The 23,318-nt window shown below is 56.7% G+C and overlaps 11 protein-coding genes across 11 annotated transcripts; 4 read left to right on the top strand and 7 right to left on the bottom strand.

The window, feature by feature from the left end:
• Positions 1-596: 596 nt before the first annotated feature.
• Positions 597-1,741, bottom strand: PG986_008616 (uncharacterized protein; the record flags this gene model as incomplete). The annotated part of the gene is made up of 2 exons (XM_066844838.1): positions 597-921; positions 987-1,741. The coding sequence occupies 2 exons, from the start codon at positions 1,739-1,741 to the stop codon at positions 597-599; spliced, it is 1,080 nt and encodes a 359-aa protein (XP_066697236.1).
• A 946-nt stretch (positions 1,742-2,687) lies between these two features.
• Positions 2,688-4,074, top strand: PG986_008615 (uncharacterized protein; the record flags this gene model as incomplete). The annotated part of the gene is made up of 2 exons (XM_066844837.1): positions 2,688-3,585; positions 3,641-4,074. 2 exons carry the CDS (start codon positions 2,688-2,690, stop codon positions 4,072-4,074), a joined length of 1,332 nt encoding a protein of 443 aa, XP_066697235.1.
• A 554-nt stretch (positions 4,075-4,628) lies between these two features.
• Positions 4,629-5,912, bottom strand: PG986_008614 (uncharacterized protein; the record flags this gene model as incomplete). The annotated part of the gene is made up of 1 exon (XM_066844836.1): positions 4,629-5,912. The coding sequence occupies one exon, from the start codon at positions 5,910-5,912 to the stop codon at positions 4,629-4,631; it is 1,284 nt and encodes a 427-aa protein (XP_066697234.1).
• Positions 5,913-6,815: 903 nt separating this feature from the next.
• Positions 6,816-7,073, bottom strand: PG986_008613 (uncharacterized protein; the record flags this gene model as incomplete). Its single annotated transcript, XM_066844835.1, has 1 exon — positions 6,816-7,073. One exon carries the CDS (start codon positions 7,071-7,073, stop codon positions 6,816-6,818), a length of 258 nt encoding a protein of 85 aa, XP_066697233.1.
• Positions 7,074-8,046: 973 nt separating this feature from the next.
• PG986_008612 (L-carnitine dehydrogenase) lies at positions 8,047-8,970 on the bottom strand (the record flags this gene model as incomplete). The annotated part of the gene is made up of 1 exon (XM_066844834.1): positions 8,047-8,970. One exon carries the CDS (start codon positions 8,968-8,970, stop codon positions 8,047-8,049), a length of 924 nt encoding a protein of 307 aa, XP_066697232.1.
• A 1,226-nt stretch (positions 8,971-10,196) lies between these two features.
• Positions 10,197-11,213, bottom strand: PG986_008611 (uncharacterized protein; the record flags this gene model as incomplete). The annotated part of the gene is made up of 4 exons (XM_066844833.1): positions 10,197-10,355; positions 10,409-10,647; positions 10,743-10,980; positions 11,064-11,213. 4 exons carry the CDS (start codon positions 11,211-11,213, stop codon positions 10,197-10,199), a joined length of 786 nt encoding a protein of 261 aa, XP_066697231.1.
• Positions 11,214-11,846: 633 nt separating this feature from the next.
• Positions 11,847-12,862, bottom strand: PG986_008610 (uncharacterized protein; the record flags this gene model as incomplete). The annotated part of the gene is made up of 4 exons (XM_066844832.1): positions 11,847-11,984; positions 12,070-12,305; positions 12,390-12,694; positions 12,732-12,862. 4 exons carry the CDS (start codon positions 12,860-12,862, stop codon positions 11,847-11,849), a joined length of 810 nt encoding a protein of 269 aa, XP_066697230.1.
• A 1,203-nt stretch (positions 12,863-14,065) lies between these two features.
• Positions 14,066-16,658, top strand: PG986_008609 (uncharacterized protein; the record flags this gene model as incomplete). Its single annotated transcript, XM_066844831.1, has 7 exons — positions 14,066-14,098; positions 14,192-14,555; positions 14,624-15,037; positions 15,078-15,155; positions 15,302-15,511; positions 15,654-15,904; positions 15,960-16,658. The coding sequence occupies 7 exons, from the start codon at positions 14,066-14,068 to the stop codon at positions 16,656-16,658; spliced, it is 2,049 nt and encodes a 682-aa protein (XP_066697229.1).
• Positions 16,659-16,813: 155 nt separating this feature from the next.
• PG986_008608 (L-carnitine dehydrogenase) lies at positions 16,814-17,788 on the bottom strand (the record flags this gene model as incomplete). The annotated part of the gene is made up of 1 exon (XM_066844830.1): positions 16,814-17,788. One exon carries the CDS (start codon positions 17,786-17,788, stop codon positions 16,814-16,816), a length of 975 nt encoding a protein of 324 aa, XP_066697228.1.
• Positions 17,789-19,094: 1,306 nt separating this feature from the next.
• Positions 19,095-20,834, top strand: PG986_008607 (uncharacterized protein; the record flags this gene model as incomplete). The annotated part of the gene is made up of 1 exon (XM_066844829.1): positions 19,095-20,834. One exon carries the CDS (start codon positions 19,095-19,097, stop codon positions 20,832-20,834), a length of 1,740 nt encoding a protein of 579 aa, XP_066697227.1.
• A 568-nt stretch (positions 20,835-21,402) lies between these two features.
• On the top strand, positions 21,403-21,927 carry PG986_008606 (uncharacterized protein; the record flags this gene model as incomplete). The annotated part of the gene is made up of 1 exon (XM_066844828.1): positions 21,403-21,927. The coding sequence occupies one exon, from the start codon at positions 21,403-21,405 to the stop codon at positions 21,925-21,927; it is 525 nt and encodes a 174-aa protein (XP_066697226.1).
• Positions 21,928-23,318: the final 1,391 nt, after the last annotated feature.

Raw genomic sequence — 23,318 nt, 5'->3', positions numbered from 1 at the left:
TGGAATCAAAAGAAAAGTCCAAAGGTCGGTGCCTCAGCTCACCGTTGCCTGGGGTGGTGTGCGTTTTTTTTTTTTTTTTTGTTCGGCATCCGCAGGAACACAGCCGCAGGAACACGGGTCCCTGCGTGACAAACGGAGGACGGAGGGGCGATGAGGGGCGATGCGGCTGGAAAGGGGCGCCGAGCAGGTAGGAGATACCACCGGTGCCTAAACTCCCTTAAAAAGGGCGGCCCGGGCTCGACACCACGGGGGTCGACTTCACGGCCACAGCATGCCGGGTCCTGTGTTTCGGGGGGTTCCGCTTCTCAACACCAGCCCCGTACCGGGCAGGAGTGAGACTCCTCCGTACAGGTACTTCACGATAGTTCAGATCAGGATCTGCATTCAGATAGGTATTGTTATCAAGCCCCACGGGCAAATTTGAGGGCTCGTTGTTCTTCGTATAAGGATTGTTATCATTGATATAACTAGACTGTGCAAATTTGTTCCCAGTCCAAGCCAATAACGCCATACCTAACAACGGAAACGTACATTGATGTACACTGATGAATGATTCAATTTTGTCGAATCACCAGGGCCCTGACCTGGCCACCCCTTTAAAGGAGCTGGTGAACAGCCTGCTCGACAGCCGCACCGGCAACACCCGCACCCAGCACATACCACAACCACTTGTTCTTGACCATCTCGACGCGGGGCCAGACGGAGTTGTGCGTCTCCTTGAACTTCTTGAAATCGGCGTGCTTCTCGAGGTTGGTCTGCGAGTAGCGGCGCTCCTGGTGCTGCTCCGTCTGCTTGTCGCCGCCAATGTAGCGCAGGAAGGCGTAGTTGGCGAGGCAGCCGAGGATCTCGATCGGGGCCAGCATGTCCGAGCCGTACAGCAGCAGCGGGAAGGAGAAGTGGACCAGAGAGTCGCCCAGGTAGCTACGATACGCGGTTAGCTTGCTGCCATGTCTTCGAAAGGGGCGTGTGAGAGGACAGTGACTTACTTGGGGTGTCGGACGAGACTCCAGACTCCCTCCTTGCAAACGGCGTTCTTGTTCTTGTCGTCCTGCTTGAACTCCTCCAGTTGCTTATCCGCAAGAACCTCGAGAGCGAAGCCGGCAGAGAAGAGTCCAACAGCGACAGCCTGGATGACGGGGTGGTAACCGGTGAGGACCGCGCCCTGGTGGTGGAACGGCGCCGTGAAGGGAAGCGAAATGACGGTCTGGACGAGGGCCTCGGGGACGAACAGGGTGAAGAGCGCCTTGTTCCAGAACCCGGGCGCCTTCTTGTCCTCCTCGTAGCGCGCGTCGTCCGAGCCGGGCGCCGCCTTGCGTCGGCGGGCGGAGCGGCTCGCGATGCGGTAGAAGAGGCGACCGCCCCAGAGCGTGACGCCCGCGAGGAGCAGGCGCTCAGGCCGCGACAGCGTCGCGAAAGCCTGCGGGAGGGTCAGGCCTTTCGAGTAGACCTTGCGGCCGACGGCGCTCCACCAGCCGTTTGCCATGGGCGCGACGGGCCAGAGAAAGTCCTTGCCCTCGACGCTGTCGGTGGCGCGGGCGACGCCGTACGCGAGCAGGGCCAGCGAGCCGTGCACCTGCAGGCTGGGCAGGATGGTGTCTCGTAGTATTCCGACGTCCAGGAGCTCGCGCCGCAGTCCGTGGTGGTACTTCACGGCCGAGGGGATCGGGGACGAGTCCAGGGCGCTGCCGGACTCGTTGCCCACATGGCCGAGGTAGCGACCGGCGCCGTCGACGTACGACATGATGGTGTGTCTCTCTCAGTGGACGTGATGGTTGATTGTCTTCCTTCACAGAGCAACTTCGGATGAATAGTAAAGAAGACGACGAGACATTCCCATGTGGTTCCCCCCTCAATTTGTATTGATCATGGACGATGTCACGGTGGAGGTTGTGACGTTTAATACGACCTGCCAGATCGGTGACATCATACGGTCATTGGGGTGCGGAGTAAGGAACGAAAGCATGGGGGGGTGGTTGCTGACAAACTCGGTGGCTTGCATGCGGTGGATAGCCTCATTGCGACGATGCGCATCAAACACGAGAGCTTGCTTGCATGTCGGCATTGATCCCCGGGCTTTCCGCAATCTCCAGTATATCAGGTACAGGTAGGTGCCTCCATCGCCATGCTAATGCTACTGGAGGTTAGTCGCGGCACTGGAAGCAAGTGGGCACCACGCCAAGTGCCACCTAGAAACGTGTTTTCCCCCGTCGCGGGTTTCGTCGAGGCATCGCAGCCTTCCTTGTTTTTAAAGAGTTTGATCCTTTTTTCTATAGTTGTTGTCTTCTTCATTAAAGCCAGTTCGCGCCAAAAGGTTTGCGCGAAACATGTCGGTGATTCCGACTTCCGTTCAAGCAGAGAGGGTTAGACGGCATGTCGGACAGGCAGGCAGCCTGCTACAGCCTGCTACAGCCTGCTAATTGGCTGGTGGGCAATGGATTGTCAAGTGCTTGGGCCCCCAAGGCCCCCAAGCCAGGCACGCACACAAGCACATTAGCTGCCCCTCGCTGGCACAGTAGCACTGCTGCTACTACACCTGCACTCACTGCGCTGCCTCGGCCAGCCAACGCCGAACGTTCCATCTCATCTCATCAATACTGCGCAGCCCTGCCCTCTGCGCATTGTCGGAAACCATGTCATTCCTTCTCTAATCCTAATCATCTTCGCAACTGGTAGCCACGCATTTGAAGATGGAATTGCGCAACAGGACTGGCTCACTGGCACAGCCGAGCGCCTCGGGTACCAAGCGCCCGCGGAGCCGTTCAGCCTCCGAATCGGGCTCTGAAAGGCCCGCGCCGGCCTTGCGCACTGAAACCACCGCCGACACCGACCCTGCCCCTGGCCCTGGCCCTGACCCTGACTCAGCCCCAGCACCTGCTGCTCAGGGCCGTGGACCAGAAGCCGAATCAGAGGAAGCCGAGATCCAAGCCCCAGCCCAAGTCCACCAGGCCCTTCCGGAACGGCGCTTCGACATCGACCCGGATGGCGACCTGCTGCTGGCTATTGGCGAGGAGTACCAGGGCGCCACCCCGGCCACCTTCCGGGCCGACTCGCGCGCCCTCACGCGCCCCTCGACCGTCTTCCGGCAGATGCTGCACGGCGGCTTCGCCGAGTCGCACCGGCCCGCGCGGGGCGACTGGGTGATTCGCCTGCCCGAGGACTCGCCTAGCACCTTCTACATCCTGCTGAGCATCTTCCACACGCAGTTCGATAAGGTGCCCCAGGACGAGCTGAAGGGGTCGCGCATCCAGCTCATCTACGACCTCGCCATCACCACCGACAAGTACGACCTGACCCACTGCTTGCGGCCCTGGGCCCATCTCTGGAGCGCCCTGCGGCTGCAGCAGGCCACCGAGCTCAACAACCGGAAGCAGCCGGGCGCGCATAACGCGTCGAGCTATGTGGCACTGCAAAAGTGCCTCTGGATCACGTGGGAGCTGGGCAACCTGGCCGAGTTCGAGAGGATCATTGTCGAACTGGCCTGGTGCAGTCGTCTGGATGATAACGGCAGCCTGTGGTCTCCAGCGACGGCGCACGGCACCAAGGCGGTGCTCTTCAACGAGTCCTTTGAGCCCGAGGAGGCCTTTGGTCCGTGGGCAGAATACTATCATCCTGAATATTCCTACTGACCTAGCAACAACAGAAACCATCCACGCCACGCGCCAAAAGGTGGTCTCGCGCCTCCTGACGCCGCTCCTCAGCTGGGTCGAGTCCCTGATCCCCGACGTCGCGCACGAGCTGCACTCCGAGACGTCCAGCGTCGACGCCATGCTGGGCGCCACCCTGCGGAGTATGAAGAAGTTCCGGCTCTGGCCGATGCCCAACCGCGACACCTACGCCGGGACCGTCTACCAGCTCGTCGCCGCCCTGCGCGCCGTCAGCAAGTCGCTGAGCAACGACCAGCAGCACCACTACAGCCAGCTCAACGTCAAGATGAGCGATTTGAGTCGCCACGTGGACGGGATACTAAGGGACAAGATCGATAATAACCTCCGGCCTGTGCTGCAGGCTTGTCAGGTCGAGCATCTGGAGGCGAGGGGGAAGCGGACGGGGCTCTACCGGCCGGCGGTTGGCTAGTGACGACTGTGTGGTAAAGTATGGCGCTTTACGTGTTGGTGGCTGGAGGTGATATGCTATCCGGCTCTCTGCGGGCATTGGACATTGGGCCCATGTGATCTGAGTCGATATGTTTAGATACTACTCGCAGTTGGGGGGTCGTCTGTCAGAGATGGGAGTATGCAATTGGGGCACTTATGAATTATGATTTGGGGAAAAGTTTGGAAAAGGTCGGTGGAACATGTCGGAGTTCTGCGATGGGATGGTTTCAGCGTTTGCCAGTCAGCGAGAGCGATATCCCAGGTTTCTTTCATTCGCCGTATCTCATGCTATGGTTATAATCGTATCTTCATAGGTTTCACCTAGACATTGCGCGTTGTTTAATGGGTTTCACTGTAAACAGCTATGCTGGCTCGCGTGACTAATACACCCTTCGAGACATCTGAGATGGAAGTGATCAGTGAAGACAATGTTGCATTAACGCCTTGCAAAGCACAAAATTATATACCGAAGAAAGGTACCGATTAACCAAACAAAAGAGGTCGCAGACCGCCAAAAGTTTGCCACTCAAGACTTTACGCCTCAATCATGAACGTGTGCCTCACCCTCCTAAAGTCCCGCAGCGCCGCCTCTTCCTCCGCGGCGGCAGCGTTCACCATCTCCTCATCCTCATCCACATCCTCCCACTCCGTCGATGACGTAGACGAGTCGGAGCCGCTAGAGCTAGGCCGCCGAGGTTTTTCACGACACTCGAAATAGGGTTCCTCGTCCCCGCTGTCACTGCTGCTGTCATCCAGGTCGTCCCAATTCACCAGCTCGGTCTGGTTCCGCACTGGCGGCCGGCTGCCGGCACCGTCCCGTTTGCCCGCCCGGCTGTCCTCGTAGGCCATCATGTCGTCGTCCTCGTCGATGAGGGCGAAGAGCTCGTCGCGCGTCAGCTTGGTGGCGTCGACGGCGGGCGAGGAGGTCAGGCCGGGGATGATGACGGGCGCTTTGCTGCTGCTGGCACTGCTGTTGTTGCCACTACCGCTTACGTTGACTTGGGACTGGTTGTTCTGGTCGTAGAAGAACGGCGCCTTGCTGGCGGGGCTCGTGGGCGATTCGTTCTCTTCCTCGGGCAGGTCCCTGGCCAAATTGAGCTCGAGCCGATCGTCCTCTTGGTCGTAATCCACTACCGCCTCTGCCTGTTGGCCGTTGCTGGACCTAGAAGACGGCGATGAAGACGCCGCATAAGCCATCAAAATCTCGTCGTTCTCCATCATCCCCGCCTCCCTCTTCGCGTTCTCGTGCGCCTCCCGCTGCGCCGCGTCCTCGCGCAGCTCGTCCTCGAGCACGCGGATCTGCGTGTGGAAGCACTGCGAGGGGAAGTCGCAGTGCACGGAGCAGTCGTGCGTCTTGTTCAGGAACTTCTGCTCGCGCCGTTTCAGCACAGCGTCCGCGTCCTGCTCGCGCGCACTCTCGAGCCGCAGGGCGTGGCCGCGGCGCCAGGCGCCCCAAGTGGCCCAGCCCTCGTAGTCGAACTCGGAGCGGCAGTAGCGGTTTCTGCGCTTGCGCTTCTTGCCGTTTGTGGAAGTAGACGAGTTAGAGCCGAAAGCGACTTCGCGCGTGCAGTAGTTGTGGCTGCAGAGGAGGCACCGGCGCGTGGTGGAGAATCTGTATGTTGTGTAGCAGGAGCAGCACTGCCACAGGAACGGGCAGGGCTCCCGCGGAGGCGGGGGACACTGCGGGCTCGCGGTGAGGGGAGATGAGGGCAAAGTGTGGCGGATTTTGTGTATGGACTGCGGCGATAGGGGTCCTGGTGTCGTGATCTGGGAGAGGCCGAACGCGCTGATTTTGGGGAGGATTATTCGTGGCGCCATGACTAGAAAAAAAAGGAAAAAGGAAAAGGAAAAGAGATTGTTGAATCAAAGTGTGATGGTGTTTGCCAAAGCCGGGGGTTGGTGGCCCAAGATTGGTAATTGTGTTTGATAGTGACTGTAAGTGCCAAAGGAAGATTTATGTTGGCTTCACGTTTGTTACGAAAAGGAAAAGTCGAAGGAAATAAATGAAAGAAAATTACGATTACAACTAGAATTACAGGGTGGCTACGGGGCTTGTGCCTGATGGCATGCTGGGTTATATACTGCAAGTTTGACGCTTTGTTAAACATCACGATAAAGGGATGGAAGCCTTTCTTGACGTAAGCAAGTCTGGCCCCGAAGAGACGGATTTCATGATCCCGATATTGGATAGTCCCGAAAGTTCTTTAATACTATTGGGCTCGTGGCCTGCTATTAAGAAAGGCTCTTTGACTGTAAGGGGGACTAAGCCCGAGGTCAAAGGGGCCACGAGGGATTGCCGACAAAGAACGCAGTACCTGAGCAAACATCAACTGTTGCTTGGATTTTGCCAACAGAGGATGTGGAAATGTTAGTGCGACTCAGACCAAATTGACCAGACGTGACAGCAGACTGGCACTGTAAAACTACCACCAAATGACAGAGTGTAATGAAATGTATGAGTCGTTACGATCAATATCCTCTACCCAGGTCAAGGACAGCGGTTCCTGGTCACACACCGCTTGCCTGCTTGCCTACACATCCTACCCCTCTTATCTGATATTATTTCCCTCCCATTTATGAGCCCATCACTGTTCCACGTTCGGACCTAGCCAGAACCCGGCCGGCGCAACGCAGCTAGCCAACGACCTCGACGCGTCGGCGCCGGGCAACTCGTACACCACCGAAAACGGATCCCAGTCCGGATCCTGGTGCGGCGCCTACTCAGCAGCATTCACCGCGGCATTGCAGGAAGTCTTCGATCTCGCGGCTGCGGTGGTCTTCGGGGTCCCGCTCCACCAGCGTTTGGGTGCCCGTGCCGCCGGGGACGAGGATGATGTCCAGGGCCGGCGCGTCGGCGAAGGTGTGCGTCGCTGTCGTGGTCGTGCCCAGCATGTAGCCGAAGTCGGCCGGCGGCTGGCCGTGCGGGGTGTAGCGGGAATTGACGGGGCCTGCCTCGAAGGAGATGAAGGAGACGATCATTTTCACCTTCGCGGAGAGCTGGTGTGCAACTTGGTCAGAACCGCCGCGATATTGCGGTTTTACGAATGCATCATATCATTGGAAAAGAGTGGCATTGTGTACCTGAGTGAGAATCTCCATGGGCCCATAAGCGTCGAGGGATTCAAATCCTGGGAAGAGGATCTAGAATCTGGCATTAAGCAATGCCCTCGTATCTCACGGATGGACAAGAACACTGACGACTCCAAAAGAGGTTGTTCTCTTTGCATTGAATTGCTGTTCGCTAGTCAGATTCTGGTCAGCTACTGCTCGAAGCATCGTCGAGCAAACTTGAGAGAGCCACCTTTGGAAAACTGCATCTTGGAAAACATATGAAGGTTGTATCAAGCATGTTTGCTGTCCGTTCCTTGAAGTGCAAGAACCCGTGGCTTATATAGGCGTGTGTTATTCAATATCGTCTGTCAAAAACCTCTCGCTTCGTGGGTATGACAGCGCCATTCAGGGGCCGGTGCATGGCAGCAACCATTGCCAATTCGCAAGCAGGTCGAGCGCCATCCCTAATCCCCTTGACGTAGTCTGATTGATTTCTGTGATTGTTGAAGTCTGCTATCTGTCTGGGATACGAGTACGGGCTAGTGCTGAGGTGAGCTGGTATGATTCGACCGCTGTTTTTGGAATATTAATCTTTTTAGATACACAGCGTTAGTTTGCCTCGTAAGACTTGATACAGATTCCCGCCATGCACGCCGTAAGATTGTTGAAGCCTGTGCTTTCTTGCCCTCTAGGGTTCATATAATCGCAACTGGTTGTGGTACAGGTACAGGTACATTTTGCTATTGGTATCATCTCATCTCAACAAATCCAAGTGCTTCTCTAAACGTCTATCTGTATATACAACCAACGAAATCAATCGCTGTCTAAACGCCCCTGATGCATGATCTCGTCGTCTCTTATCGTTTGCGCATATAATTGAACCATATAACCTCAGCAGCCCTCAAAGATGCGCCAGAGCGACACCGGTCAAGTCTCCGAGCTCCGGGAACAGCACCGTCTTCTCCTTGGTCTTGAGGTCGATTCTGTAGACACCGCCCGCGAGGTCCGCGACGTAGGCCTTCTGGTTCTTGTGGTCGACGCTCAAGCCGATGGCCTCGTGCAGGCGCCGGGCCAAGATGTCCGACTTGACCGGCTTTTCGGCGGTGGCGGCCGCCAGCTCGTCGAGCGAGATCCGGTTGAGGCTGTTGCCCCGCGGCGGGTCGCCGCGGTCCGTCCAGAAGAGCGTCTGCGTCTCCTCGTGGATCTCGAGGTCGATGGGCTCGGGAAGGCCGCCCAGGATCATCTCGCGCGGCCGCTCCTCGGGCGCTGCAGTCTCGTCGATCTTGGACCGGAAGATGCGGCCGCTGTCGCCCTTGGAGGGGCCCTTCTGGGTCCAGTAGAAGCAGCCCCGGCTCTCATCGACGGCGATGCCGACACAGTGCCGCGACGTGTCGGCGCGGTCCGCGTCGGTCGAGCCCGTGGACACCAGGACCTCGCGCTCGGAGCCGTCCGGGTTGCAGCGCATGACCTTCATGCCCTCGCGGTCGCACCAGTAGAGCTTGTTGCTCTTGGCGGCGAGCGCGATCTGTTTCGGGGTGAAGACGCCGACGTTGCCGGGGGGCACGATGACCTTGCGGTCGGAGCCGTCGAGGTTGGCGGACTCGAGGTAGCCGTCGTTGGTGGCCAGCTTGGCGCCCATGTTGGTCCAGTACATGCGGCCGGCGGCGTGGTCGATGGCGATGCCGTCCGGGTTGTGCTTCATGCCGCCGACGACGGTGCGCAGGTCGCTGCCGTCGGTGAGGCAGGACTGGATGGAGCCGATGCGGTCCGGCAGCGAGAAGCCGGTGTCGAGGATGTAGAGACGCTGTTGCATGGCGGAACCCATATCGTACGATGGATGGTGTGGCAAGATACGGCAATGCGGAATCTAATGAAATGCAAAGTCTTATTGGTCTATTACTGTCCTTGGAGACGCAGGTGGTATGGATGGATCGCCAAATAGTCACCCCCCAGTATCGCAATGCCCCGGACGCGGAATCCTTTTAATCCCCCTTCTGCTGTCCAAAAAAAAACGCCGTGTCCTCATGGCGCCACCCCGTAATCGCCGAAAGCGCAGAAATGTTCGTGCTGGCGGACCACAATTTTTCGCGATGGCGGTCAATGCCGAACTGACCCCGGCACTTCCGGTACCTGGATGCTAAAATGCTTGAATGCTGTTTGATGCTCGTGGTGGAGCTCCCTCTAAAAAAAAAAGTCGACCCTCCAGCGACAGCCAGGGAGAGCCAGCCCTGCAAACTTGCAAACTTGCGAACCTCGGCCAACCCCGTCACGGACCCATCGACATCGAACAATTGTCGCGCGAGTCGTCGTTAGCTTCCCCCTTTGAAAACTTATGTAGGTTAATGACGACCGCAGGTGCTCCACGTGGCAAGGCCAATGGTTAGTTCCGTCCCTGAACTCTGTTCCGCCCAGATTCCGCCCAAAAGCACAGACGACTGACTCGAGCATGGCCAAACCCGATTGCCATACACCGCATACAACGACGACAACTCAGCAAACGCGAAATGCGACGCGAATTGCATCGTGCGAAACAAGGTGGCATCTAGTATCCGCAGCATTTCTAATGTATTGGCGGGTGAGTACTTAGAGTAGGGCCGGCATTCCCGGATCGCGATCTACCAATGCACGTAGCAAATGGAACCCTGGTGGCTGGGTCATAGTAGTGCAAGCTAATCAAGATTCACTATTAGAGGCTATCTAGATGTCGAGGTTGATCCCGCCCAGTGCTCAATATGGCATCAGCTGCCCGGGCTGCGCTCCGTATCCGACGGGTAGCCGACTGTTGGCCGATGGTAACGACCAAGAAAGTCATACAGGATGCTGCAACCCACATCAAGAGGTAATACTAGCTGGTTGGAGAAGTGAACGTGTTGTGGCATTTTCTGGCGCTGCGGTCTCAAGATACACTCTATGTGTACTCATCCATGTACACATCTAGATGGTTAGCTTGCGCTTTCGTTTGCCATGTACGACATCACTCAGGAGTTATGAACAGACGCAAACCTTCGGCAAAGCTAAAGTTCGCAATAAGCAAAACCAACGTCCTTCTGGTCAGTTATCATCCTTTGTCTCTTGCTCTTGCTCTTCTTTCTGACCTTCTCCTTCTGCTGCTTCTTTCCTTCTCTCCATCTCCTCCCACTCTTCGTCTTCTTTCCTCTCCTCCTCCATCCTCTCCAGTTCTCTGTTCCACACCCGATACGGGTTAGCATCCTACCGGGCCGTGCTTTTTCTGTGCCGCAGGGTCGTGATGGGGTAGACGGTACCATGAATTCTTCTTTCCAGAGATCGAAGAAAGTCTGAATGCGGTAAATGCGCGCCAGTCTCCATGACTCTGGGCCGTCTTCGTATGCTTGCCATTCGTCCAGGTCTATATCTACCTCTAGGTCACCGGGATGCTGGGTAGGATAGTAATCCCCTGCACGGTCCCAGAATCGGACGGCTCCTCTCTCGGTATCGATTAAGATGGTATAGCAGCGCCAAAGGCGACCAGTGGTCAACATCACTGCAAAGTGTATCTCAGAATCCATGATCGGTACCACGATTGAAGGAATACGGAATTGATGGGGAGGATAAGTAACTGTTTACCATAATACTCACGCATATGCGGTGGAACTAGCTGCTCTTCTCTCAGCTCGCGCTCTTGGCGCATGCGTTCCCGTGCTGCTTCCCTCTCCTCGTTGGTCTCGGGCCACCTGGCGAGGGAGCCGGTAAATCTATCGAGATGGCTGATTGGAATCGTTTCGAATAAGAGCTCGGGCGAGTTCTGGCAAAAGTACGGGATGTGTCGCATGAGCTCCAGGACTCTATCGGTAAGACCGATGTACTGGCCGTTCTCCTGGAGTTTGGCCAGGTTATCTCGGCTGATGGCCTCCCAGCCCTCGGGGGAGGATATTCTAAGGAACAGAAAGAGTCGTCGACTTTGTTGTAGAGCTCGGCCGCGTAAGTCATGAGCGAGGTAATGACGGCAACGGCAACTTCATGCGAATATTCTTCTTCGGCTACCCCAACTTCCCCGAGGGGAGGGGCCTGAGGCCGGAGTGGTAGAAGCTGTGATTGAGGTGCAGGCATGTTGTGTCGCGGTCGTCGAAATTGTAGGAAAATGCTTGGATAGAGGAGTGGAAGTATTGTCCCTAAAGACTTGGGAAGTAGGCGAATAAGATCCTTGCTTGGGGCTTGGATGCCTAGGTGTTACACTATCATTTTGGAGCCAACCAAATTGCTGCCTTATTTCTGGTTCTCCTCTCCCGTCTTCAAACTACGCTGCAGGGTATGCAGGGGGGCCGAGCCAGTCGGCTGTGCAGTCCACTCTATTGGGACTCGCGTAGGAAATCCGGAATTCCACCCAACACCATTAGCAAGCTTAGGTATCTAGGATCTGGGATCCCATGATAACTTCAATATCCAAGTTTTGTCGGGGCATAGAATTAGCGCTGGTGAAGTGAGAGTTGATAATTCTCTTCCCCTGCCGTAGAGCAAACGCGCATCTCGTAATACGCTGAACTATTATTGGGTTTCACAGTTTCCACTGAATAAATCACTTCGATGATAACGCCTTCCAAGATGCCGCGGACCATACCAGCTGGCAATCTCCTCCCTCCTCACACCACAAGTTTTGAGTGGACTATCAGGTACTTCTCTATTACTGGTCCTAGTACAGACTGGGGTCTCGATGTGTGTGCAGCTTCACCAAGATAAGCATCATCATAGCTTTGCGCGGTCGTCATCAAAGGTTTCCCCCTGTGCCTCTTGTTCGTCCTTGTCCTCGTTCTCACTTCCTTCTTCTTCTTCTTCTTCTTCCTCCTCCTCATCCGACCTGTACATGAGCTCCTTGTTCCAGTCCTGTGATAGGTTAGCAATCTGCAAGACTGACTTCGTATGCCTAGGAGGGAGAGAGGCAATGCGGTCCTTATATGTCACAGCTTACCAGGAACTCCTTCCGCCAAAGATCAAAGAAGGTTGAGATGCGGTAGATGGGCGCCGCCCGCCACCCATCTGGGCCATCCTGATCTATGTCGTAGCGGTCCTCTTCGTATCCCAAGTCTCCAGGTACTTCTGTAGGAAACTCCTGGCCGTCATAACGATCCCAGAACCGAACAGCCCCCAGTTCTGTATCGATAAGGATGGTATAACAACGCCACGGGTGACCGGTGGTCAATACCACTAGGAAAAGGAGGTGTGTTAGTTGCCATCGTGCATCGCGCGCGAGTGAGCGACAGGAACAAAACAGTATCCACGGAAACTTACTCAAGTGCGGCGGAAGGTGATCTTCATAAGTTTCGACAGAGACGGCTTTGTATTTCTCCGCAAGCTTTTTCTCATCATCGGTCTCGGGAGGTTTCAGCTTGGGGTCACAGAAGTGCTCGCGGTGGTCGGCTGGGTGCGTCATGAACATGAGCTCGGGGCCCACCGAGTCAAAGTACGGGATTTGGCGCATGAGGTCCAGGACTCTATCGGTGAGACCATTGTTGTACTTGCCGTTCTCTTGCAGAGTCTTGAGGTTGTCGCGATCGAAGCCCTCCCAGCCTCCCGGGGGGTGGGTAGGACAAGGACTCGGCGCCGCGGTAGAGTTCAGACACGTATTCCCACATGGAAGTTATGGCAGCCACGGTCGCATCGTGCGAATATGCCTCTTTGGTGTCTGGTCTGCCAGCTTCTTGCTCGTCGCTAGCGGCAGCTCGAGGTCGCGCCGGAAGGGACGGATGCTGAGGTGAAGCCATGTTGCCCTAGAGTATGAAGCGAATCTCTGGGATCGCGAAGATGTTGATTCGGGGGAACTCAGGACGGGAAAATGGTTGTTCGCGCGTTTGCATTGTCCTTTGCTGCCTGGGAACCTACCGAGTTTCTCCGTTATTTCTGCCATTCCTACTCCGCCCCCTCCTCTCCAAATTACACTGCAGGGTTGGTATGCGGGGGGCGGGCCGATTGGCTGTGCAGTCCTCTGTATTAGGGCCCGGGCCGAGCGGCCCCAAGACCTTTTGACTTGATGTCACCCATCAACATGAGCGAGCCAATCGTTCGGCAGCTGCCCCTGATGTCTACATATCTCAGCATGAAGCACAGGGCTCTGATTTGCAGCCCCCATCCTGCTGTAGAACAAGCGCGCGTCTCCTGATACGCTGAGTTATCTTGTTGGTTTTGATAATTGCTCCTGGAGCACTTCGATAATGACACATCATCAATCCAACGTCCTTTCGGAACCCTTGGGGTCGTTGTCGTTTTGTTTCAGGTAGGCTTAAAGGATCTCTGGTCAACCAACTTCAGGCGTGTCGTCAAGGATCGAACCAATGTGGTATCTCAATCATACCAGTTCTCACCTCCAGCAGGCTCGACACTAGAGGGCAAGCGATGTCATTGACATCACAGCTTGGCTCAATGCATCCCCGTGTCCTCATCATGTTCTAAAATTATCTCATCATCCGCTGGCTGCTCAAGTAATGCAACTGGTGATAGACCCCAGAGCCAAGCGAAGATATCGGAGTTGTTGGTTTTCCTGGAACCTGATGCCGTGTCCTTCATCGGTTATGTTGGCTTCGCTCCAAACGGCCCAATATGTTAGGAGTACGGTCATCCAACACATCGATGTTCGTGGATTTAAAAGGCCCAGGAGGTTCTGCGTAGTCGAGCCATACATCGTAGAAGTTGGTCGCTCATGTCCTTCAGCCTTGTATCGCATTATTCCATAGCAGCCATATACTTTGTCATTTTACCTGTCTCTTAGTGCCCTGTTCAAGTTTCTAGCACTATGAAGTGCTATTTGCTCTTCCTATTTGCGCTGCTTCCCATGGTAACTCCGGCCAGTGGCCGTGATACAGACAACCAAGTCCTTACCCAGTATGAAACGCTAGGGCAATGTTTCTTCTACCTGGGGTACAAGCGCAAAGGAGATGATGAGGTCGAACATTGTGATACCTGTACCAACGATGAGAAGTCTTCTCGGCCTTGTAAAGAGTGGTGTAAGAAACAAGGCAAATCGGCTGACACAGGGGTAACATGCCGCCGTTCCTATGACAGATGAGACCTGCTGCTGACTTATCTTACATGTATAGTGCCACAGCTTGATGCCAACATTGGAAGAGACCGAGCCTGCGTTTCAGAAGTTTGACGATGATGGCTTCTTACACAACATCGGCAAGTGCTTTTGCACGGAAGACCTCAAACCCATGCTTGATCCAATCATCAACGCTATAGCCGAAGCATTGCAGAAGCTCGGGGACATACTCGAGAAGATCTGTGAGGGTTTGTTGGAGACGGTCAAGCAGGTTGTGGATGTGGGTATCGCGGCTATTCCGGGAGGCTCGGCTGTAAAGGCAGTAAGCTGGGGAGTTCGAGCCGCTAAGACGCTGGCTGAAAACGGGAAAACAGCCGAGGACATGTTCGGTAACTGGGTTGGACCAGTTTGTGGCGATGCCAGTAAGATCATAGCTCCTACTCGTTCGTCATCGCTCCATTATACAGCAGTTTATGCTGATCAAAAAAAGGCTTCAAGGGATTCGACATCACGACGGCGTTCCAGCAGTTCAGTGAGGCGCCAGACTCCATGGGGACCAGTACTGGCTGTTTTAATAAGAAGGGATGCAAGAGGCTACCACCCAAGAAAGATCCCCCCAAGGCACCTAAAAAACCAGCCGATCCCCCCGAGAAGCCCAACACCAATGTCCCCGACAAGCCTCCTACTACTGACAACAAACCATCTGCTATTGACAGCAGGCCTACCACCACCAACGACAAGTCTCCCACAACCACTGAAGACAAGCCTACGACTACAACCACGGATCATCCATCTACTACTTCCAGCACAACAGACTCGGACGCCTGTAAAAAGGTTGAGAAGCGCGCCAAACCCGGGTGGTACGAAAAGGCAAAACTGGGTGATGCCGAGTCCAGTCTCGACTGTAAGCCAAATCCGCCAACGATGCATGTGACGCAGACCAGGCCGTCCATCGGGCACTACAAACACACCATCCCACAAAAGTGTCCGAGGGACTTGGCGCAAGCTTGTTATCATTACAGGTCAGTTTCACCAATGCCCAACATGTCTTTGACTTGGCTCCTAACCCGACTCTGGTCATGCAGCTCGGTGATGCAGATCCATGCGGCAACCCAAAGCATGACGGAATTCGCTTGCGCCGAGACCCGGAGCGGATACCGACTCCCAGGTAATAGGAATTTGAAGGCTACGGCGTTAGACCGTTGGGGCTCGACCGCTGTTACGACGCGAAAGGGCCTTAACCAGCACTGGTGGCCATGGGCGCAGGGCTGGCTGCCCCGGGAGAACGACAAGAAGTCTGCAGGGCTATGCGAACGAGACGAGTGGCCACCGGCCCTCTTCTGGCCTGGCGACAATTATGCTAACAGGAACAACATGGGTGAGTGCTCTCACTGCTACCGTTGCTAATAGTGACACGCTGCCTTTTCCAAGGGTACTTCCTTCACGATGAAACTCCAACTATCCCTTACGAATGTTGTTGTCATGATCGTACCACCCAATAAACACTAAGCCTTCTCCAGCTCAGCGAGTTCGCCTCAACCCAAGATCGCATAACGGTCCGGCTGGCAACATCTTCAAAGGTTTCTGCACAGATAACGATGCTATTACAACCCAGGGCGGAAAAACCTATGAAATCCGCGACAACGTGAGAACAATAGGGGTGCCCGTCGTGAACCCGCCGCGGGTAGCGAATGGGAGAGCCAGTAAGTCACGCCTTCCGATCCTCCACCAGCGAGGCGCGCCAAGACCCAAGTATTGGGCTGACGAGTTGGTGGGTAGCCATCACATCCGTCGTCTCGGTCAGAACGCAACATGCCGTTTTCAAGTTCGAGGACTGGGACAATCTCCCCGTGGACAATGTCTGGTACGGCCTGAGGGACAATCCGTGCTGGCCGTCGGACTTGGCTCCGAACGACCCCGGCTGGGCCCTCCTCACCAACGACGAGTTCTACGAGACCCAGCACCAGAACCTGAAACAGTACCGAGAGCTCTATACGAAGCCTCCTCCGCTCCAGGACTTGAAAGACGCCCTTTTGAAACGAGGGGGACAGCCCCCGTACCCGTTTAGTAAGATTAAAAAGGACAAGTACAAGGAAATTCAGTTTCATAACCCGGCCAAGAAGCTGTGGCATATCCCCGACGACTACGTTGGGGTCCTGCCGTCTTTGGATTTTCCGCTACCAATCAAGCGTAACTGGATCAACGATACCGACGATGAGACCGGAAACAACACTGTCACCGGAAGTAGAAAGGTGGTTGATATGGTCGACATCAAGAAAATGACCATCCAAGACATCCACCTAACAGAGGACGAGGATCTCGAGCGAATGGATGATGCACAACTAGATGCATGGATGAATCGCTACTTGGAGCTGCTCAGGAGGCAGTCCGAGACTTCCAGCAACACCTCGCCCCCGGTGTCGGATGCCCAACCGACGCCAGCTGGTCAGGCAGACCCAGCACCGGAGGCAGCTTCTGTTGGATCTTTAGGATTTGAAGAATTGCCACAGCCGACGGGTACATGAGTTTCAAGTCAATCTTTGGGGGCAAGCGGATATCACGGTAATTACTTGGGCAGAGTATTTTCTTTTCTCCTTTTGACATGTTGTTGCTCTTTTGGGGAATTCTATCCTGGTCTATAGGGTATGTACCACTCTTTTATCATCACTCAAATGCGAGATTACTGCTTCTGCTTCTGCTGCTGCTCCGCGTACCCATCCCACTCCTTCCGTACATTCAACAGCCGGATGAGCTCCTCATCGCGCTGCTTGGCCAAGTCCGGGAAACTCCGGTCCCCGACCATCTCCAGGGTCCCATCCACCCACTTCTTCTTGAGCCCGTCGTCCACGACGGGATCCCGCGGCGCGTACCAGCTCATCAGCGGGCCGAGCAGGTGGTCGGCCATGTGCTGGACGCCGCCGGGGCCGCCGCCGAGGTGGAACAGCGTGCTGGGGCCCATGACGCCCCAGCGCAGCCCCGGACCGTTGGAGACGGCGTCGTCGATGTCGGAGACGGTGCAGACGCCCTCCTGCAGCAGGTACAGGGCCTCGCGCATGATGGCCGCCTGCAGACGGTTGGCGATGTGGCCGACGACCTCCTTCTGGACGTGCACGGCTTTCTTGCCGATGGCCGTGTAGAAGTCCATCATCCGCTGGATAGTGTCCGCGGAGGTCTGCGACCCGCCCACGACCTCGACGAGCGGGATCAGGTGCGGCGGGTTGAATGGATGACCCACGACGCAGCGCTCCGGTTTGGAGGCCGCGTCCATGCCCTCCTGGATCGAGGAGCACGTCAGGCCGCTCGAGCTGGTGGCGATGATAGCGTCGCTGCTGAGGTGCTTGGCCATGCTGTTGAAGAGCTCGCGCTTGAAGTCGAGGCGCTCGGGGCCGTTCTCCTGGACCAGCTGCGCGCCCTTGAGGGCCTCGGCGAGGTCGGTGGTGAAGAGGACGTCCTTGGCCTTGGCGTCGGTCTTCTTGGCCATGCCTAGCCGCGCGAGGACGGGGAGGGCATCGCGCACGAGGGTTTGCAGGGTTCCCTCGGCTGCCGGGTTGATGTCGAAGGCGGTGACGGTGAGGCCCTGGGCCAGGAACAGCGCGGCCCAAGAAGCACCGATGGTGCCGCAGCCGATGATGGCGACTCTCTGGATGTCCGACATGATTTTAGATTGATGACAAGAGGATATTCGTAACTTCGTAAGAGGGCAACAACGCGTCGTAAAGCAAAGCAAATATCGTGGTAAATGGCTAGTATATCGAGTGGCAGATCTCCAGCCCTACGCTCTATCCATCTGTGACCCAAGTTTTATATCCAGGGTGCGCGGCGGGGGGCTAAGAAAAGGGGAGACTTGGCATCCCACTACGATGTATGCGCTGTTCGCGCCGCGTATGTTGCCAGGAACCACTTCGCGTACTTTTCAGAAGCGAAGTTCCCGAACTCGATAACATGATTGGCATGAAACTTAGCAGCGACAACGAAGCAGGCCGAAAATATGCATGACTCGCAGAAGTTCGATGCAGGTTCGTCATGTGGAGAAAGTGAGCGAGTGCCGGGAGATGGTCGATGCTAGTTCGCAGCTGGTTCCACAGCGGAAAGGAGGTGGGAAACCTTTCCGCGATGGAGGGGCCAAGTTTGGCAATGGCATGAAGAAATCCCCCTAGCGTGCGTGCGCTCGCATCGTTGGTTAGCTCTCAATAGATCGTCGGCCTTAAAACATGCGACCATGGGAGAGAATTCTCCGCAGCCGTAACTTTGCGGTCTAGCTCTGTGGCATTCTCTGCTAGTGCATGTTTGTTGCACCTAACAAACATTGTCCTGCCCGTCTTGCGGTCTGGGATATCATCAACTCGCATGACAAACAACGTGATGGCGTGCGAAGGATAACTAAGCAAAGTAGCAAACACACCGCCCGAAACGCGGCCTTTCATACGACGCTCGGCAGCACCATGACGTTCTAGTCGGGACTTCCGAGGTTAGAAACCACGGCCCCACCCCTTTTTGGGCCCCGGGACACAGTGGGGTTAGCCGAGAAAAGGATCAAGCTTTTTAGTTTCGCCAAAGTGACACGTACGTAAGCGTCTTGCAACGTCTCAAAACACGCCCTTCGGCTTTCTCGCGGTCATGCTCATAGGGCGACATGCCTCGGATCCCCGGATGAGATGGGACTATCGCCTCTGCCTGCTTTCCCGGTCAGCCATTCAGGCAGCAGACGGAGCGAGTTCCGCTCGCGGGGTTGGGTGTATCTGTCGTCTCCAATGCAAAGCAAGGGGGTCGGGACCTGATGCAACGATCGGAAATGCCCAGTTATATATAGATAGCCCTATATAAGGCACTCCCCGATGCTACACTAAACCGTCTTATATATCCAAGTCATTTCTTTCTTAACAAAATTTTTCAACCACGTTCTCTTGCATTCATCTGGTTGTCCATTAGATCAAGTCTCCTCGTGAGCCACACCCACCACCATGGCCGAAGCTAGCAAGATCCCCGACGTCTACGGACCGGGAACCCACACAGACAAGACCTTTGTGCCGGTGCCGCAAGACACGGAGCGCATCTTCCGCATGCTAGCCGCCGAGACGCCCGGCTTCACCCAAGACGAGGCCCTCCTGTCCAAGGTCAAGTTCACCGGCGAGGACTTCCCCGTCATCCCGGGCCCCATCAAGGCCGTCTCCGTCGCCGCCGCCCTGCACGCCATGGCGGGAGTCCTCGCCGACGAGATCCTGACGCTGCGCGGCGCCGAGGACAAGGGCCGCCAGATCACCGTCAACACCACGCAGGCCGGCTTCTGGCTCGGCACCATCGCCGTCGCCCACGTCGGCGGCGAAGATGTCGTCAGCCTGGTCAAGCAGGGCAAGACGAAGTCCCTCATCCCCGACTGGGAGCAGGGCTGGACCGACACCCCGCTCAAGTACCGCGCCACCGCCCTCTACCCGACCGCCGACCCGGCCGTCTGGTACTCCCTGCACGGCTCCATGGACGCACCGCCCGTGCTCAAGTCCATCGGCGTCGACCCCGCCGACGCCGCCGCCAATGCGAGCAACGAGTCCGCCGCCGCCCACATCGCCCAGCACACCAGCAACATCAGCCCCGAGAAGCTCGAGATGACCAACCTGCTCAACGGCCTCTGCGGCAGCATCTGCTTCACCCCCGAGCAGTGGAACAACAGCACCATGGGCAAGTCGCTTGCCGCCCACCCCGTCATCAACGTCAAGCCCCTTTCGCCCCAGACCCCGACGGCTCCCGTCGCCTTCCCCCCGCTGGACCCCAACGATAAGCGGCCCCTCGCCGGCGTCCGCGTCCTCGAGATGACGCGCGTCATCGCCGGCCCCCAGATCAGCACCATCCTCTCCAGCCTGGGCGCCGACGTGATCCGCGTCAACCCGCCGCACCTTCCCGACATCAACGTCCTGCAGCTGACCCTCAACGCCGGCAAGCGCACCATCGGCCTCGACCTGCGCCAGCCCGAGGACTCGGCCATCCTGCAGTCCCTCCTGAAGGACGCCGACGTTTTCGTCCAGGGCTTCCGCCTCGGCAAGATGAAGAAGTACGGCCTGTCCCAAGACGACGTCGCCGCCATGGCCGCCGCCCGCGGCCGCGGCATCGTGTACGTGTCCGAGAACTGCTACGGGCCCGACGGCTACTACGCCGAGCGCCCCGGCTGGCAGCAGATCGCCGACGCGGCGGCGGGCTCGGCCTACGTGACGGGCCGGTCGCTGAACCTGCCCAACAACGAGGCCGTGCTGCCCTCGCTGCCCATCTCGGACATGACGTGCGGCCTGCTGGGCGCCGTCGGCACGCTCAAGGCGCTGCGCGACCGCGCCGTCAAGGGCGGCAGCTACAGTGTGCACTCCTCCCTCGTCGCCGTCAACACGTACGCGCTGCGGCCCGAGGTCGGGTTGTACCCGCGCGAGGTCGTCAAGGAGTGCACCGAGCGGTTCCAGTGGGCCGAGATGCGCGGGCAGCACCACGTGCTCGACCTGCTGGTGACGGTCTGGGACGGCTGGAAGCGCGTGTTCGGAGCCTCGTACCTCGAAGAGGGCAGCGGCTGGTTCCAGAAGTTCGACAAGAGCGAGTTCGACGGTAAGAGTCTGAGTTTGTTGAAGCCGGTCGTCGGCTTCAGCGACAAGGCCAGCACGCCCGAGTGGAAGACTCCCAGTCTGCCGTACGCGGCGCAGAGAGCGGCGGAGGTCAAGTGGGCGTAGAGGATAGGTTACGAAGTTATGAGACTGTTTAAGTATACCAGAGCGATAGTTGAATTGTATATATAAAGCAATGCCATCTCAGAATGACCATGTAATACGATTGTGCCCCCATTATGTTGCTCAGCTTCTTCACGCGGCCCGCGGCAATGGCTATTGAGCGCCTGCACCTCGACGGCCCTATCATGGCACCCTGAGGGGCTGCTCGCCCAGCGTCTGTTGCCGTTGTATGTTATGCCACACTAGCGCTTCTGCCTAGATCGCCGATCTACTCTGGCTTCGTGCTTAGTGCGGACGGATTCCAGGCTTCCATGCGAGATCCTGGGATCAAACCATTGTCCGGGTTGGACATTGTGGCGCACTGATGGAACTCTCCCCTCATCATAAATTTGACTCTTTTGGCAAATGCAATGTTCTTCAAGTTCCCTGACTTGCTCCATATAACCAGGTGGCGACAGCAATGACACCGGTAACCATTCCATGCCTAGTAGAAACACGGCGCACGAACAAGATTAACTACGTCAACCAACGCACCTGAGTCCAAACCCCAGTTCCGACCAACATCACCACCATGTCTGTCGACTTGACCCTCCCAACGAGCGCCTCCCCCGCCATCGACCCGTACGAGGACCTTCCCGAGAACCTGCTACCCTTCGCCCTCTTCGTGCACGTTCCGCTCGCCGGCGGCGAAGAGGAGCTCGCCCGCATCGAGCGGGCCTGCAACAGCGAGACCGAGGGCGACGACAACCCCGTGCGGCGCGCCCCGCTCCGCCACGACCTGGCTGGCCAGCCCCTGCGCGCTGCCCTTGCACAGCGTCTGGACAACCTGGCCGAGACGGCGGACCGCTTCAGCCCCTTCTACTTCGCCGCCGTCGTCGACGAGAATTGGGAGGAGGCCGGGCTGATTGTCGTAACCATGAACGACGAGTCCGAGGACGAGGACGGGAACGATGCGTGGCACATTGATCAGCTGCGCGTTCCTGTCAACGATGTCGGCTTGGTCTTGGTCAACCTGCAGATCTCCAACGTTGGTTGGGAGGAGTTCAAGGAGCAGTACGAGGACGGTGAAGGCGTTAAGGGCGGCGAGGATGAATAAGCAGATGCGGCACACAGTATAAGGCGGGAGAATTTGTTCCATGCGGCGCTGGAGCAGTACGGGGGCTTTGTCGGCAGCGAGCAGGTCTAGTTAACCCTCGGCCCCACGGCCCCGAGACAGATTGTCTCGGCAACAACGGGTTGAGGCTGCAATGCGACTACGACGGGAAGACGAAGAATTTGGGATGGTGTCCAGGCAACCGGGGTAGTGTTGGCCATGTTCGACCGGATGGCAGCCACTTTGATGCCGAATGCAGCTGAAGCAGGAGAACAAGGCTCATGGGATTTGAAGAAATGCACCCAGTAAATAACGGACACTTGGATATACACGTCTTCTTCCATGTTGTCACAGCATGTCGATCGAAACTTCCTTTTTCTGAGCGAACGATGCAACTGGCAAGCGTGAGATGTCCCCTTTGACGCCGTGACATCGAAGGGTGGATCTCAGCCACGAACGAAAAGAGTCATTGCCGGCCGGCGCAAATATATGAGTCTTCGCCGAAATAACTGGCGTGAAAACATCCAGGCCCTGCAGGAGATTCGGAAATATTGAGATGCAGATGTGCGGCACAGCAACTCAGCTGCCTAAATTTAGATGGGCTGGTGCCGAAACGGACAGAACGCCCCGGTCTGGCTCCCGCCGGAGCCAATGAGACATCGTGAAATTCCGCCGGCGCGTCGGTGCGCAATCTCGTCGAGGGCCCGTATATGGCCCAAACGAGCATTGCGTCCGCCTAGCTCGTACGATCTGGATCGTCTGGACTCTACACGGCGGGCCACCTTATCAGATTTTATTTTTCGAAAGTCGTGGCCAGCCATTCCTGTAGTTGATAGGTCTTGGTTGTGCAGAGGAGTTAGATATATAAAGCCAGAGTCAGGTCGTCAACCAATTTTCGGGCAGGACGCTGTCTGAGATATTACTTCACGTCCTGGTTCGATACCTGTAGTATACTTGAATCTACAATGGCACCTATCTTTGCAGGAGCAGCCGTATGGCTACCACTGCTGGCGCTCCAAGCCCAACGCGCCCTGGCGCATGCAACCTCCACGACGACGGCGTACGTCGTCGTGACCACGACCACGACGTGGGACTACTACGCCGCCACGACTGAGCTCGTCACCACGACGCGGACCGCCAAGTCGTACTACACTCCCACGGCAGCGCGCGTCACCGCGACCTCGACCTACACCAACGCGATGCTGGACCTCGAGGTGGTCCAGCTCTACGTGCCGGCGGGTTCCGTCGATAATTACGACCTCGTTTACGACATTGGCCTCGACATGCCCAAGTACGGCGGCGACGGCGGCACTCGCACGTACTGGGTCGCACCCATCACCTACACGGCCCCGGCCTCGTGTCCCACGCCTTTCACCGTCGAGACCACCGATACC

The sequence above is a fragment of the Apiospora aurea genome (genome assembly GCF_038362705.1).
Source record: "Apiospora aurea strain CBS 24483 chromosome Unknown utg000006l_segment0_segment0, whole genome shotgun sequence".
NCBI lineage: Eukaryota > Fungi > Ascomycota > Sordariomycetes > Amphisphaeriales > Apiosporaceae > Apiospora > Apiospora aurea.
This window is presented reverse-complemented; position numbering and strand designations above follow the sequence as displayed.